The 15,384-nt window shown below is 41.9% G+C and overlaps 1 protein-coding gene across 1 annotated transcript in view; it reads left to right on the forward strand.

Moving 5' to 3' along the window:
• The first annotated feature begins 9,615 nt into the window (after positions 1–9,615).
• The window catches only part of STK38L (serine/threonine kinase 38 like), a 67,281-nt gene continuing 61,512 nt past the window's right edge, over positions 9,616–15,384 (forward strand). The window contains exon 1 of the mRNA XM_044996638.1: positions 9,616–9,679. Within this exon, the coding sequence (XP_044852573.1) occupies positions 9,631–9,679 (49 nt within the window). The 5' untranslated portion in view covers positions 9,616–9,630. The remainder of the gene's footprint in view (positions 9,680–15,384) is intronic.

The raw sequence follows: 15,384 nt of genomic DNA on the forward strand, positions 1-15,384 counted from the left end.
GTCTGTATGTCAACAGTGGGTTCTGCGCTCACAGCCTGGAGGCCAGTGTGCTAGGGAGAAAGTTCCATGAGCAAGGCTAATTAGGTCAGAGAGTAGATAATTTCCTCACTTAATTGTTCTCATTAACATCTTACATAAAGTAACCAGGTTTTGCAAATGATTCAAACCATCATTAATTTTTTGTTCCACATTTAGAACACAATACCAAAAATAAATTTTTGTTAACATTAAATGAATCTTGGCCCAAGGACGGGCATATGCTAGCATAACCAGCTTTGGTGTAAGGTTTAGTTATGCAAAATTTTTAAGTTAATAGAACACTGCCAACTACTTCTATTTTTTTTTTTAAAAACTCTCTTGGCTGTTTGTAATACCCTGTTAGAACAAAACATGAAATGTATGTGGTTCTTCCTTCCAACTTTATCCTTTTTCGCAAAATGTCGATTATTTTTCTCTGATAACATATTTGTTATGAATATTTTAAATTAAAAACATTGCCATTAAAACATAAACTGACCAACCGATATGATAGATGCCCAAAGAATTCCGCCTCCTCCTCCCCCCATGAATAGTAAGATAAATTTCATGGAACAGATACAACATATTGTGGTGGGAAACTATATTTACTAAAAGGATACAGCTAAACTGTTTTAGTCTACCGTAAATGACACAGAATCTGACTTCAATATTATTTCCCTGAAGCTGTAAAACACACAATCGGAAAGTTTCACTGTCTAGTCGTCAAATATTTCATTGCACAAGACAGAAATAGAATGGTCTTAAGGGTCTGTCTGATCCTTTGTGAAGGAAGTAGATTAGAAAAAACTTCCATTGACTTCAGTAGTATGGGATTGAGCCTGATTTGCAAATAGACAAATGGGATAATCTTTGTTGAATTGCTTCATTCAGACAGAACCACTTCTCTTAACACATGTCTCAAAAATGTCTTATTTTGGCAGTAATGAATTCCATCACCTGAGTCTCCTGATGCTTCCTTAACCACACCTTTATGGAAGGATTTTCCTTTAGATTCAAGAAGCATTGATTTTTGTTGGTGTGTTTTTACCTTTTTATGGCTGGCTTGTTCAGATAGATTGTCTCTAAAATGTTAAAGAAGAGGTATCATATGACATTGGATTTTGTGGCTTTGATTCTAAAACAGCCTTAACTCTTGACCACTCCTGTAACCTAAGGGTGACTTGCTATTTAACTGCATCCTCTCCCAAGAGAAATCAGGCCAGTTTGGAGATGTCTTTAAAATGACCTGTGTGGAAGAAACTTCCACAGGGAAATAGAGGCTGTAATCATGTGCAATTTGTAATATTTCTAATATGCCAACTTTTGTTGCTTTTATTTCTGTTTTGTGCCTTGACCTCATTGACATCAGCACACACGCAGGAATATTTAGTAGTGGTAATAATATGTTAACTACTGCATCAAGACATGGCATCCATGCTGCTAGCTAGTCCCCAGGCATATAGCTTATTTAAAGCTTGGGAGACTAACATGGCTGCTTTTAAAATATACAGCTCTGACTGCATTTGTCCATTTCTAGCTCTGCAGGTGTGTATCTGCTTGGGTTGAAATAAGTTTATATGGCCCTGACCATAATGGGGAGGGAGGGGAAGATGGCAATTAAAAACAAGACCACAAAGTCTCAGTCACATTACCCCCAAACAAATTTTATTAAGTGTTTTTCATGCACCCACTAGGTGGGTGAAAACGTCTAGAGCTGATGTGGTAGCTTGAAGCATGAAGTTGCTCTAGTAATGAGTTACTATTCAACTATTATTTAATAAACTGATACATCCACTTGAACTGTAAAGACTGAATGACCTAGCTGTATCCTCTTGGACTTATTAGTGCCACATCATAGTACTTCTGGTTGTCCAGTTACCGGTATGTGATTTGCATTAGCTCATCTATTTTTCTCCTATTCAGTTCTGTACTAATGGGAGATGGCTGTTTATGAGGTAGTGTTAGTTCTTTCTCTGACAGGGGAAGCCTAATTCCTGTGACCAGTAGCCTGTGAATTTCATGGCTTAGAATTCGGTATAGGAAGTGGAGGCCAAACAGGGAATACGCTTATAAAGACTCTTTGTTTTTAAAAGAGAACAAAATTTAGTGTTAACTTTGACTCAGATGAACAAAATGTGTCCCAGCCAACTAGCCAAAGTGGTGACAGGACACTAATCCTACTTGGCATCGATTCTTCTAGAGCAGTGGTTCTCAACCTGCAGCCCAATAAGCACATAGCTGCAGCCCACGTGACATTCTCAGGGCCATACAGGTTGTATATCTATTGTGCGGATGTGGCCCACATAACACAATGAGCTGCATATGCAGCCCACAATGGTAAATAGATTGAGAACCATTGTTCTAGAGTGAGGAACTGGAAATGGCTAATGCTGGCTGGTGTTCCCCAACAAGACTTTGTGGAGAAACTGGAGTCATCCTTCTCTCCTTTTAAAGATATTGTGGTAACACAGACAGGCAGAGAGAAGCTTTCAGAAAAGTACCCAGGGAATTTCACTGAGAGCATTGCTTTGACATCTATTTATTTTAAAATGTGTTCTATGTCCTTTTGGTGACGCTTCTAGATGCCTAGTAGCAGTCAAATTTAAACAAATATGTAGATACTGAAGGTACCAAAGTGATCATCTTAGGCAGGCAAACAAACCATATACAGTGGCTCAATAGCTGCATCCAGCAGCAAGAAAACCCCGTGTTTCTGCCTTCTGATAGTCCGTAAAAGGCCTGGCTAAATCAGTGCACCTTGCACCACGCCCTGAAGAGCACCAGACTCCAGCTCTGGTGTATCTCCGAGGGAACAAGTCCCATTAGTGAGAGTCGCCAATGAAGAATGCCTTGTCACAAGTCCTAAAAAGATTTATTCTAGAAATCAACAGCAGATTCATAGATTCTAGGACTGAAAGGGACCTCGAGAGGTCATCGAGTCCACTCCCCTGCCCTCATAGCAGGACCAAATACTGTCTAGACCATCCCTGATAGACATTTATCTAACCTACTCTTAAATATCTCCAGAGATGGAGATTCCAATAGATTAACACAGCTGATCTCAGCTGTCATGACAACTATATGGGGAGAAGTGGTTTTTCAGGTTGACAGGTTCAAGGCATTAAAGGCTGTAGTCAACACCTTGCATACGGGCAGGTAGGGAAGAAAGCATCTCTTGCTGGAGATTACAGAAGAGGATCTTACTCTCCCATATCTAGGTGATCAGATGCTGAAGCCATCTATTGGTAACTAATGACCCAATTTGGGGGGTTTAAATGTTTCCTGTTGGTCAGTGAGTTACATAGGTGCTGGAACTAGGGATGCAGGGGGTGCTACTGTACCCCCTGGCTTGAAGTGGTTTCCATTATATACAGGGTTTACAGTTTGGTTCAATGGCTCTCAGCACCCCCACTATACAAACTGTTCCAGCGCCCCTGGTGGGTTATGAGAATCTGGCTCTGGGAAATTAATATCAAATCTCCTTGGTCACCATTGCAGGTGCTTCTTCCCCACAAACATAACCAGATACATAATTACATACACTGATTGGGTTTTGCTCCTTTTGTCATATCAGGAGTACAGCCCATAGTACAGTTCCAGTATATTAATTGTCTCGCTTGCTGAGGTCCAGAACTTTTAACCAAAAAGCAATCCCTACCCCCTTAAGCCACCACTCATGGATCCACTTAGACTCAGTGATAGTCAAGGGGGATGGCTCTCCTGCCTGCCTGTGGCACTGCAAAGAGGTCCACACTGCCAGGAGATACTTGGATGTGCAGGAACCTGACCTATTTCTGTACAGGCAGATCTGCATTACTGGTCAGGTAGGACTCACTGTGAAATCAGCTCTGCACAAGCTCTGATCCCGTTATGCAAAATCACACCACACAGAGTACAGATCTCTATCTGGGGAACCCAGAGCAAACCAGTATCCTTAGACTGAGTCTCTGCTCCCTGGAACAGAGCTCCTGGTCTCTAGGATAGAGCCCCCTGCTTTCTCCTTGTACAGGTAGTAGACTCTGGGAATTAGATACAGAGCCAGCAGTCAGGATAACCCACTTACCCCAGGTCATGTCTCTTACAACTCCTGTGCCCTTTATGAGTACAGCCACAGTGACAAATTATTACCATTGATATCATTAGTTATTATTTGTATTATCACAGTGCCTAGAAGTCCCAGTCATGGACCAGGTCCCCATGGTGGTTGGTGCCATGGAAACACAGAATAAAAGGACAATCCTGCACAAATTCCAGCAAAAGCAAGAAAACACCTGATGTGTAACTATCCATCTTTGGGTTTTGTACTACTGCCCATCACCATAATAGCTGAGTGCTTTCCATGTAAAATCAATAGCAATGTGGGGAAGCAATATTATAATTTTATGTAAATGAGGCTGGCCTGCAGTGGCCCCCCTTTTTCCCTGATAGTGGCACCAACAAGTTCCATCCCTCTAAGTCTGCTAGTATAAGCCCTCTAAGTCTGGAACTTGCACATTAAAACAAAAATTTACATATCTTGTTTCAGGTCTGGTGACCGCTCTATGAAACCATGTGACCCAGAAACAAGGACTGTTTCACCCATCACACCTACTTTCAGCTCTGCTTTTACATGGAAGAAATGCTGGGAATTTGGGCACAGGATTAGCAAGTGCCTCCAGCTAACCCTGCCTTGCCAAGAATCTTCTCCTCTCTATCCCTGTTTGTTGATCTGGGGGGGGGGGGGGACTGAAAAATTCTAAGCATTTTTACATAGAAGCTTTCACTTCATTTCCTTAACCCAGTCCACTCATTTATCAGCACCATCAATGTGCCAGCTAAACTAACCTTCTTCCAAACAATGTATCGAGCGGTAGCAAATAACTTGGAAAAACCTCTGTCAATTGTTATGTTACCATTTTTGTTTTAATTTTAAGGAGAAACTCCATATCTCCAAATATCAACATGAAAGCCCAGACCCACAAAGGTATCTAGGCTCATTACTTACATTGATTTCAAATTGCAGTGTTGTAGCCATGTCAGTCTCAGGATACTGGAAAGAGACGGTGGGTGAGGTTATAGCTTTTATTGGACCAACTTCTGTTGGTGAAAGGTTTAAGCTTACACTCAATTCTGCTTCAGCTCTTGATTTCAGTGGAAGTTAGGAACCTAAATACCTTTTGTGGATATGGGCCAAACTGCCTCTAGTCAAGTACTTTCCTTTTACCTCCCCTCATTTTCAAAGGTTTGTTCGTATTGCCATGGCCTGAGCAGGGCTGCTGTTCTTTTTGTGCGTGTGTGTGAGAGAGCGAACACGGCCTATTATTAAGATTATCAAACATTTCCCATTCTAAGACCATATTTTCAGTTGCTTATTACTTTGCCATACTTTAACAGTTTGGTCTGAAATTTTAGATGCTTGGTGTTTGCCTCAGGCTGATTACTTCGGGAAAACTTCAGTCAAAACTAGTCAGCCATTTCCAAGAATGGAGCTAGGGGAAAATGCATTATTTTGCCCATGTTGAAACATTCTGATGACTCTTTTTCCTTTAAGAAGCTTGAGTGTCCCTGTGATTTGGAGCAGAGTCTTGACATTTAGCAAAGGGATATCCCTTTGTGTCAGGGATGTGCCTTTTGCTAGTTCTGTGAAAATTCACCCAAATTTGGCCAAGTTATAAGCCTTTGAAAAGTTAGTTCAAACATGCTCATTAGTGATGACTTAGGTTTTAGCAGCTAAATTCCCTGAAGCTTCTGTCCTCTCACAGCTCCTACAACCAACCAGACTGAAAGTGCAGCAGCCCTTCGCAGCTCCTGTGAGTGGCCAGACTGCATATGCACCATCCCCACTGAGCATGCTCCAGCCCAGGGATACAAGGACGCAATCAGATTTTCAATATACATGACTTCATGCTCCCAAAATACAATTAAAAAAGGGAACAAGATCTGTGCACAGAGTAAATAAACCAAATGATGCAACTTTCTGTTAGATCCTGTTCTCTGCTCCTCTACTTTGTCTATTTTAGTTCCCGACTCACATGAGTTATCCCACTGAAGAACGTGGCCTGGAGATCTGTGCACAGATCTCCATGTTTTTGCTTGAAAGGGGGTCTCCACAGCACCACACCCCCCACTCCAAAACCTACAGAAGCCTCTCCCAAAGGTCCATGAGCCACTTGAGGGAGGAATGGTGCTGATGCTGGCCAGGAACTGGGGTCTAGATTGAAGAACTGGGACCATCTGGACAATAAACTAGGGCAAAGAATCAGGGGTGGGGAAGATCAGGGCAAGGAGCTGGGGAGGGGAGGAGGGACAACTGAGACTGGATGATAAACCACGCAAGCGAGACTAGGACTAGTAGTTGGGGGGAGCGTGAAAAGAGTGGAGGAGGAGCTAGGGGAACTGGAGCTGTCTGAGGACAAGGAGTTGGGGTGGGTAGGGGGGAACTGGGAGTGACTGGGCAAGGAGACTGGCACTGGAGGGGAGGAAAAAGGAGAGACGGGAACTCAGACAGTGAGCCTGCGTGGAGAGCTAGGAGTGGCTGGGCAAGGACACTGGGATGGGGACGAGAAGCCTGAGGGGTGGAGACTGGGTAAACCATGGAGAAAGGGACTGGGAGAAGGATCCAGGGGTGGGGAAGAGACGGGGTGGGCAGATTGGAGGGGACAGGACAGATGGGCTCAAGAGTGGGGGGACTAGGCAGAAGAATGAGCTCACTAAAAAGAAAAAACAAAACTTTACTCTTACTGAATGCAGCCTGGTCCTTCATTTGCTCACAATGGGCATGACCCAGTGGGCTTTGGATCAGGTGCAGCAAGGGAGGAAATGAAGCTGGTGATGAACTTGAAGAAAAACAGCAATTAAATAAGCTAACATCTCTCTGAATTTTAGGTGGTGGTTTTTTATTATTATTATTGTTATTATTTGTACATGAAACCAAACACAGTTTTGGTTCAGGAGTCTTTTTAATTGGAGGATTTTAGAGTCACCTTCTGAGGTTACAAACAAAACAAAAGCCGGTTGCAGATCTGTTTGCAATGGGCTTTGTCATTTCTTTCTCCTACTTCCTGGTCAACAGAGCCAAACCCTCCCCCCCCCCCCCCGGCCCCCCAAAAAAGGTAGCCTTAGTAAGCCTCACATTATATTGTTCCCTACATATCAGGAGATTTTTAGAGGGAAGATTTTACAAAACTCCCATGTGCTTTAGCTTAGCAGGATGGATCATGGAGAGAGGGAAGGTGATCTGCAGGATAAGAAAAGGAAAAGACAAGAAAAAATGTAGAAGGAAAAGACTGATCAGCCAAGGTAAATATATAGTAGCTCATTCATTCAAATCATTTGTGCTACAGCAAATAGGAAAATAGCTGATCTCACTCCTTAAAGATCCTTCACAAAGGGGGTGGGGAGGACCACAAACACTTCTTAGTACCAAAAAATAGGTAAATTATCATTAGTTCCCTTTCTCAACCATCCTGAAAAACAAACACCCAAAACTAATTCTCAAGCATACCCTCATAAGAGACTCCCCCCCCCCCCGCCCCCAGGCAGCATCTGTGATGACACCTTTGTGGTTATTTCTCTTTTTTCTACGCAACCTTTGTATTGCTGAGGATCAAAGTATCAACTTGGGAAGAGACTGTTCACAAAAATTCTAACATAGGATCATACTCCTTAAATTCAGGAAATAAAACTCCCAGTGAATTTCTTAGAAGCTACACCTGACGAAGCCATGTTTTTGGCTGTTGTCATTGCAAGGTGAGTTCCCTCATTTTCATGTTAAGGGAGGTCCTCTACCTCCAGTACATCAAAGAATTAATGTAGTTTAAAAAAATTGCTTCCCCATACAGTTCCCATATTCTTACATCTTCTGATACATACTGTCTGTGTGAACAACTGGCTAAATATTTTCTTCCAGTTAGAACTAAAAATATTTTGGGGTCAAACTTTTAAATTTCTCTAAGAAATCTATTTTGGGCTGGGTTGGTTTTCTAGTTTGTTTACTCACTGGCATAATGGTTTCTTATTTTTATGGGTGCGCATCCATTATAATGCCTAGAGTGTGGAAATGAGCATCCCAGTCCTGCAATAGGATCTGCTCAGTATACCTCTGCCCCGCCTCATTGTGGCTCTGCAGAAGTGAAGGATTTGTATTTAATAGGGCAGATGGAAAAATTCCAAGTAACTAATAATTCTAATTCCCATTTTGCAGATGGGGAAACTAAGGCACAAAGAGGCTCAGTGACTTGCCCAAGCTCACACAGGAAGTCCAGAACAGGGTAACGAACCCAGTTCTCCCACAGCCTAAGTCAGTGTGCTAGGCTGGACAATCCTTCCCTCTAATAACCCTAATGTAACCATCTTTGTGGAGTCAGCCTTCTTGTTCTTTTCTTTTTTAGACCTGTTAATGCCTTAACATGGGAGTAATTATTGCAGGGTATAGTGTCCTATATGAAGTTTCAGAGAAACTAGGAGATTTTAGCCCCATATAAATGGTACTATTAAATGGCAACGGACAAAGTACAAAATGTCTCTTGCAAGGTACAGTGTCAATAGAGAGTGACAATGAGCACTGTAGGGATGAATCTGTAGCAGTAAATGGAAAGCATTAGATCTTCTTTTGGTAGATCTTAAGACTCAAAACCATATTTTTATTTTATTTTTTTAATCGCCAGCTTGTCTTTTTTTAGACCTTTATTGCTTTTTTGCATGCTGTGCTAATTAATCAGTTTATTTTCACTTGAAAATCCAAGCCCAAAATGTATCTGAAATGGAACAGAATAGTTTTTTTCCTCTCTCAGCTCTACTTCATTAGTAGTCTAAGTGAGTTTGATGCTGCATAAAGTTTGTAACTATTCTGTTAGCTTGTAATCACTTTTTCTTCTCCCCTGGAGATAGTGATTGTGCTAGGATCAATATATTCCAGCATGTGGTTGTGGCATATTAAAAAATGAAAGGTCTAGTTATATAATTTATGTTGTCAATTGTCTTGGTATGAGGGAAAAATCTCATAAAGAACAGCAGCCAAGAGTAAAAAGAACAACAGTATGTTTACAAGCTTCATATTGAGAAGAATGCTTGCATGGGTTCCTAATTGCATCTCTGGGTGAGAAGAAGAGAATGGTATCCTCCCAGGCTCTTCTCACAACCCAAAACAAGATGCTCCTTAGAATTGTGCAGAACTTCCTAATACGATTCTGTCTATACTCTTTGCCATGCTTGACCTGCAGAAACTTCAACTGAGCTGTGTCCCTTCTCTGTTGTCCTTTGATCAGCATTGAAATAGTTAATGCAATTCTGAAATGCAATTCTGAACATTTTAAAATTCCATCAAGATGAATGGGAGAAGCTTCTGCTTCCCTCTGGGTTCTGTTTCATGCTGTGTAGGCAGGCATCCCTGCCTCAGTTTATAGTGGTTTGTATTTGGGAGGGTGGGGATTTGCAACTCTCTAACATTTTCCTTTTAGATCAAAGTTTTTTGATTCTGGAGCACAAAATGGCAGCTTCCAAACAGTACCAGCTTCCCTGAGCTTCAATGAGTCAGCCTTCTTTGACATCTGTATGTAACAGTGAGCAGGAGTTGATCTTGCAGGAGTATAGTGAGGGCAGCTGGAAGTGTACTGATTGAGCGCTTCCCTTTTAATGTTTCCTAACAGCAGAGCTCCTACGGAGACCTTAGATGGACTTCAGGGTATGACCCCGAAAGCAATGGTGTAGGCATAATTTGTTCTTCATAGAGATGAATACTTGGAGATGCAAGCAGTCTTGCTGATATAGAACAGGATAACTTAACACCTCCATTTGTCAGCTTTGATTAATCTGGCCTGTGTGTATGCATGATGTACACTATAAAAACTTTGTGAACTAAGAGGGTGGTATTGAGAACCCATCCAAAGAACTGAGAGGTGTTTTGTAACAGCCTAGTCAAAATCCAACAGTGGAAGTGTATATGTCTTTCTATTTAAAAGGCAATATCTAGGATATTTATAAAGTGGGGATGGGAGAATCACAGAATCTCCCTAAAGTCCCATTTATGCTTTAATTTTGAAATGTTTTATTTAAAAAGGCCTACAACAGTTTGTGGGGTGCTTATGGGGATTAACCAACTTGCTAAGGATCCAGTTAATCTAAGCCCTAAGAACAAGCTTTGTTGAATCAGGATTTATGATTTCTACAGCACCATAGAAATGCATGGAATTTATTGACACCCATGACAAGGATCCTGCTTACAGTCTAAGATACTGCTCCTGCACAGGGCTCTGTCATGAACTGAAGTCAAAGGGACTGTGTGCTGGTTTAAGGGTCCATGTGGGTAGATTTCTTTGCAGGATTAGGACCTAAAAGTTTATATTCATAGGACTAAACCCACTGGCATTAGTGTCAACACTTACAGCACTGTCTCAAGTATCATGATTTGAGAGATTTTTGGGGGGTCTTGCAAGAGAACATCAGCACTTCAAGAATTTCCTGCCTGCAGTCTGCCCCTTCATACACTAGAGGATGCTGTGCGGCTGTAATGCTGATGGACTCTGGCTGTTGGTGGGCAGTATTGAACCTGGGACCTCAGTGCATGAGCTTCTACTGCATCAGCTAAAAGCCCTATTGCTGTCAGCTAAGACTGTAGAGCAGACTCATTAATCTCTAAGTGCTGTAGCAGCCACCTGCAGTACTGGGGTTCTGCATGTGCTCTGTGTGGAATGCAGTCTTGGAGCAGCATGGCACAGCAGTGACTGCTTCCCTCCCCACCCCCATCACAGTGCAGTGAGGGGGTTTCAATGAAGGTAGGAGCTCTGGAGAAGCACCATCCATGCAAGCTGGAGATAAGAGGGTAGATATTATGCTGGAGCCTATCAGGGTACTTAGAGCTGGTGGGAGCAAGGTAGTAAAGAGGGCTCTGGAGAGCTGGGTGGAAGAAAGTGTGTGTGTGTGTTGGGAAGGGGGAGATCGTGGAGCAAGCATACAGGAAAGCCAAGACCTATTTGTTTGCGTATACATTTTATCTGAATCTACGGTTGAATTTTCAAGCTGTAATTGTCACTCTTACATTGTGGATGGGCAGCGGAAGTTCAAAAATTAGGACACTTACCAGAAACCATGACTACTTCTTCTACCAATTTTTTTTGGAGGGGGAGGTCTGACTGATGGTGTTTGAACTTTTGGGGTTGGTACTGCTGCATTAGACTGAATATCACCCAGTGCAGGAAATAGCCCCACACCCACATAATCATTTCATTTGTTTTGTTATGAAAATGGGCATGGCCCTGCCCCTAGAACTGTTGACTCCCTGGGATTCGTGGCAGGCTAGGGCTCTCTGCATGGATGATCCATCCATTGGCATTAATTCTAGTCTCCTCACACCAGCTCCCTTTCAGTGCAGCTCCACTGGAGCCATCATTGCTGTCCCTGGGATATCAGTGGTGGGGGGAGTGGGAAGTCTCCTCAGTAAAGGTGTCACAGCCTGAGGCTGTATTATCTTTTTTTGACTAATTTTCCATGGCCCCAGGAGTGGGATAATGTATATTCTCTCCTTGGCCATGGATACTCTTCCCTGCTGGCCAGCCTCATCTCCATTTCTCCTTCAAGTGGCTCATGGACCTTTGGGAGAGGCTTCTGTAGGTTTTGGAGTGGGAGATGTGGTGCTGTGGAGACCCCCCCTTTCAAGCAACAACATGGAGATCTGTGCACAGATCTCCGGGCCACTATCTTCAGTGGGATAACTCATGTGAGTAAGGGTTTCAGGAACTAAAATAGACATATTAGAGGAGCAGGGAACAGGATATAAAAAGTTGCATCATTTGGTTATTTATTCTTTGCATAGATCTTGTTCCCTTTTTATTTTATTTTGGGAGCATGAAGTCATATAGATGGCTGCAGGTGGAAGGCAAGCTGAAAGCAGTGATTTTTTTTTCTTTGTAAGTAAGGGAAAGAATGAGGTTCCTTGCGGTTTATGGATGTTGTTCCATGTGCAGAGGGTGATGTGGAAAGAACATGGCACTACATAAGATGTAGAGTGTGTTAAGGAAGGAAGTATCAGAGGGGTAGCCGTGCTAGTCTGGATCTGTAAAAAACAACAAAGAGTCCTGTGGCACCTTACAGACTAACAGACCTATTGGAGCATGAGCTTTCGTGGGTGAATAACCACTTCATCAGACACATGTGAGAAGGAAGGAAGTTGGCAGAGGTGAAGGAGACAAGTGCAGACATGTGGATAGGGGCAGTGCTGCATAGAGCCCTGAAAGAATAACTGCCTTTATTATGAATAATATTTCTTATTTAAAGAATGTTGGTATTTTTTTATTAAAGAAATTCTTTCTGAATACAGATGTTCATCATTCCACTAATGTCTATTTGGGAGTCCAAATCAAGAGAGAGCGAGAGAGAGAGTGTGGGTGTGTGTGTGTCCAGTATTTTAAGAGACACATGCTGACTGTATTTCCTGAGGAACTGTGAGCTTCTTAGGACTACATTACAATAATGTAGTTGTTTTTGTAACATGTTCTGTACCATAATCCATATGTATCTTAGGTTAAGGAAAATATCATGCACTAAATAAGTCATCAGCAGGTCCTCAGAGGATCTTCTCCAAAGAGAACTCAGGAAGAATAATATTCTGAGAGAAGATGTTGTTTAAGTGAACTTCAGTATATAAAAGTTGTAATCACTTATAAAAAGAAACACATTTGTTGCATCTTAAACTCCAGCATGAGGAATGTGATATACCTGTGCCAGGAACAACAATGTCATGTTCCTTTGAATCCTATTGCAGAAATGGAAGCCAAGTCAGCAATCATCTTATGAGGCATTTCCCCCCACTTACAAAGGAAAAAATGTCATTTGGATTGCTTCTAAAATTGGCAAAACATTGTTTGTTTGTTTTTTTTGGAAGGTTTCTTGTCACTTGCTAAGATATCCAGGATATGAGGTGACACTTTGTAAGGTGACTAAAGTAATTTCCTCGATATTTTGTTTAGATGAATGATTTAATTTTGTTCCCTAGGCTACGTGTATATGAACAAGACTGGTTTTCTTGTATCTATATTTCATTAATATAACAAAACGTCTGTGCTCTCAGGAAAGTACAAAGTAGGACGTAAGAGATCAGAACTGTGCATTTATAATACAATTTTTGTTGGACTGTTTTTCAAGTGTCTGCTAAAGTCATCTAGAGAAATAGAATAACAAAAATACACAATATATTTATTTTAAAGATACATATTATTTAATGTATTCAGGGCTCAGATCAGAAGGTGAGACAAGAAGTACATCTTCCTAAAAGCTTGTGGTTTATTTGGCTAAATAAGGGGAGTGATCCTGCAAACAATTGTGTGCATAAACTTACATGTGTAGTAATGTAGAAGTTATTGGGACTACTCATGTGAGTAAACTTACCCGTTTTCTTAAGTGTTTGCAAGAACAGGCCCAAGATATGTATTAACATTCAATTGTGAGACACTGGGTATGAGGCATAAGCACATATGCACGTTTGTAAATTTGCACACTGTCTCTCTGTGTGAGTAGGACCTACTTCCATGATTAAGAATTTGCAGGATGGACTCCTATATGGTTCATTGTGGTGCATTTGTGAATTTAATATTCTTTTTCTTGCTTGCTGTGTGGATCCTGCAAATACCCACATGCTTAATTTTACTCATGTTAGAAGTCCCATTTAAGTTAATTGGAGTTGAGTCAATCCCAGTGCAGGATCATGTCCTAGGACTTCTAGGGGGTGCACTTTTGCAAATATGAAATTCCAAAGTCAAAACAAAGCATGCCTGAGTTGCAATGGAAAATTGTGTAACAACTGTTTTGAAAGGCAGGTAAAAGTAGGAGAATTGAAGTAAGTAATTTCTCTATCTGAGTCAGGCTGATGGATTCAGAATTTTGTTTAAAATACTTTTCTTTTTTTAATGACCACTAAAATTCATCGAAGCTTGTTCACTACATATTTTTACTTTTCTAAAATGAGAAAGGGATCACGTAGATTTTACTCGCTTCTGTGAGTATGGACGTGATGCAAGGGACTAATAGCTTTTTTATTTTTCCCCCTCCTCCTAATAAAAAGGCCTCGCCACCCTCGTCCCAAAACTCAGTAATTTTCCACTGGTAAAACAACTGTTCAGTGTTTTGCCATCTGCTGTGCTGGCAGGACCCAATGGAACAGCAGTAGCAGTAAGTCAGGAACTGTAACATCATGCTGTGAATATTCATTCAACTTTCCTTGTCTCAGCTGGTGCTCATCTTTTACACTAATCCCAGCTTTGTTTAGGTGATGACATTAAAGAGGTTTAGCAGCTAAGGAACAAGGAGGTGAAATCCAAACTTCCAGACAATCAGGGGAAGTTGATCACAATAGATAGCCATATCCAGCAGTTTTTTTCTAAAAGGGGTGTTTTCTATTCTCCCGTTTCTTGTTGTCATTTGTAAAGATGTAAAAAGACTTTTGCTCTAGGACTGCTAGACTGCTCTAGGAAAGTACTGCTACTCCAGATCTACCAGCCTTCTATTTTGTATTTGCTTATTTTTGAGGCTTGTATTTGCTTTTTTTTGCTAATTCTTCTGAAATTTTGTATTTACTCATCCACTACAACTAGATAGAGTGGTGTCATTCTCTGCTGATAATCAGAAAGTGCAGCTTCTCCATTTCCAGTCCTCTCCTGATCAAAATGCAGTGATTTTTTTAAAGGCTTTTGTCATGTCAGATATAGACCAAACACAACATTTCTGAATGTTGATTCACACAGATGAACCCTTGGGTCCAGACAGAGGCCGATTCATGATTGAAAACATGTCTCTGCCCATGCACATCAGCTTGGACTGTAGAATCTCTGGTGCATGAACAATATCTTGTAGTATGCCTAGCACATTACTCTTGCTACATAAATAATAAGATAAAAATAAAGGAACACAGTGCCACTTTAAATGAGGCAATTAAATCCTCATCAGTGAGCACTAATGTGTACAGGGCCCCCTAATGAACTTAAAGGGCTTGTAAGTCACCACGCAATTTGGTCCACTAAACCTCCTGTACAGTGGTGTAAGGTGGGCATAATATTAAAGAACCCTGATATTGACACCTCCCTCCCAATTCTGAGCTCTCTCTACCTTTGCCAGCCCGTGACTGAACCCCTAACTGCCCAAGGGAGACGAGCGGCTGTTAGAAAGCTTTGAGGGGCTTGTCTGAGTTTAAAAGAACAGCGGCTCAGCTGGTGTAAAATTGAAGCGCCAGGCTGAATCGCCCCCTCCGAGGCGCGGGCGCACAGTGGCTGTTAGAGGGGGGTGCCACGGGCGGTCATTTCCCCTGAGGGGACACCCGCGACCCGCCCCCGGGCACCGCGTCGCCGGGCGCTGAGGGCACTTTGCAGGCGGCTCCAAGGCGCGGCCGTGGCGGGAGGTGGC

This window comes from Mauremys mutica, chromosome 1 (assembly GCF_020497125.1).
Source record: "Mauremys mutica isolate MM-2020 ecotype Southern chromosome 1, ASM2049712v1, whole genome shotgun sequence".
NCBI lineage: Eukaryota > Metazoa > Chordata > Testudines > Geoemydidae > Mauremys > Mauremys mutica.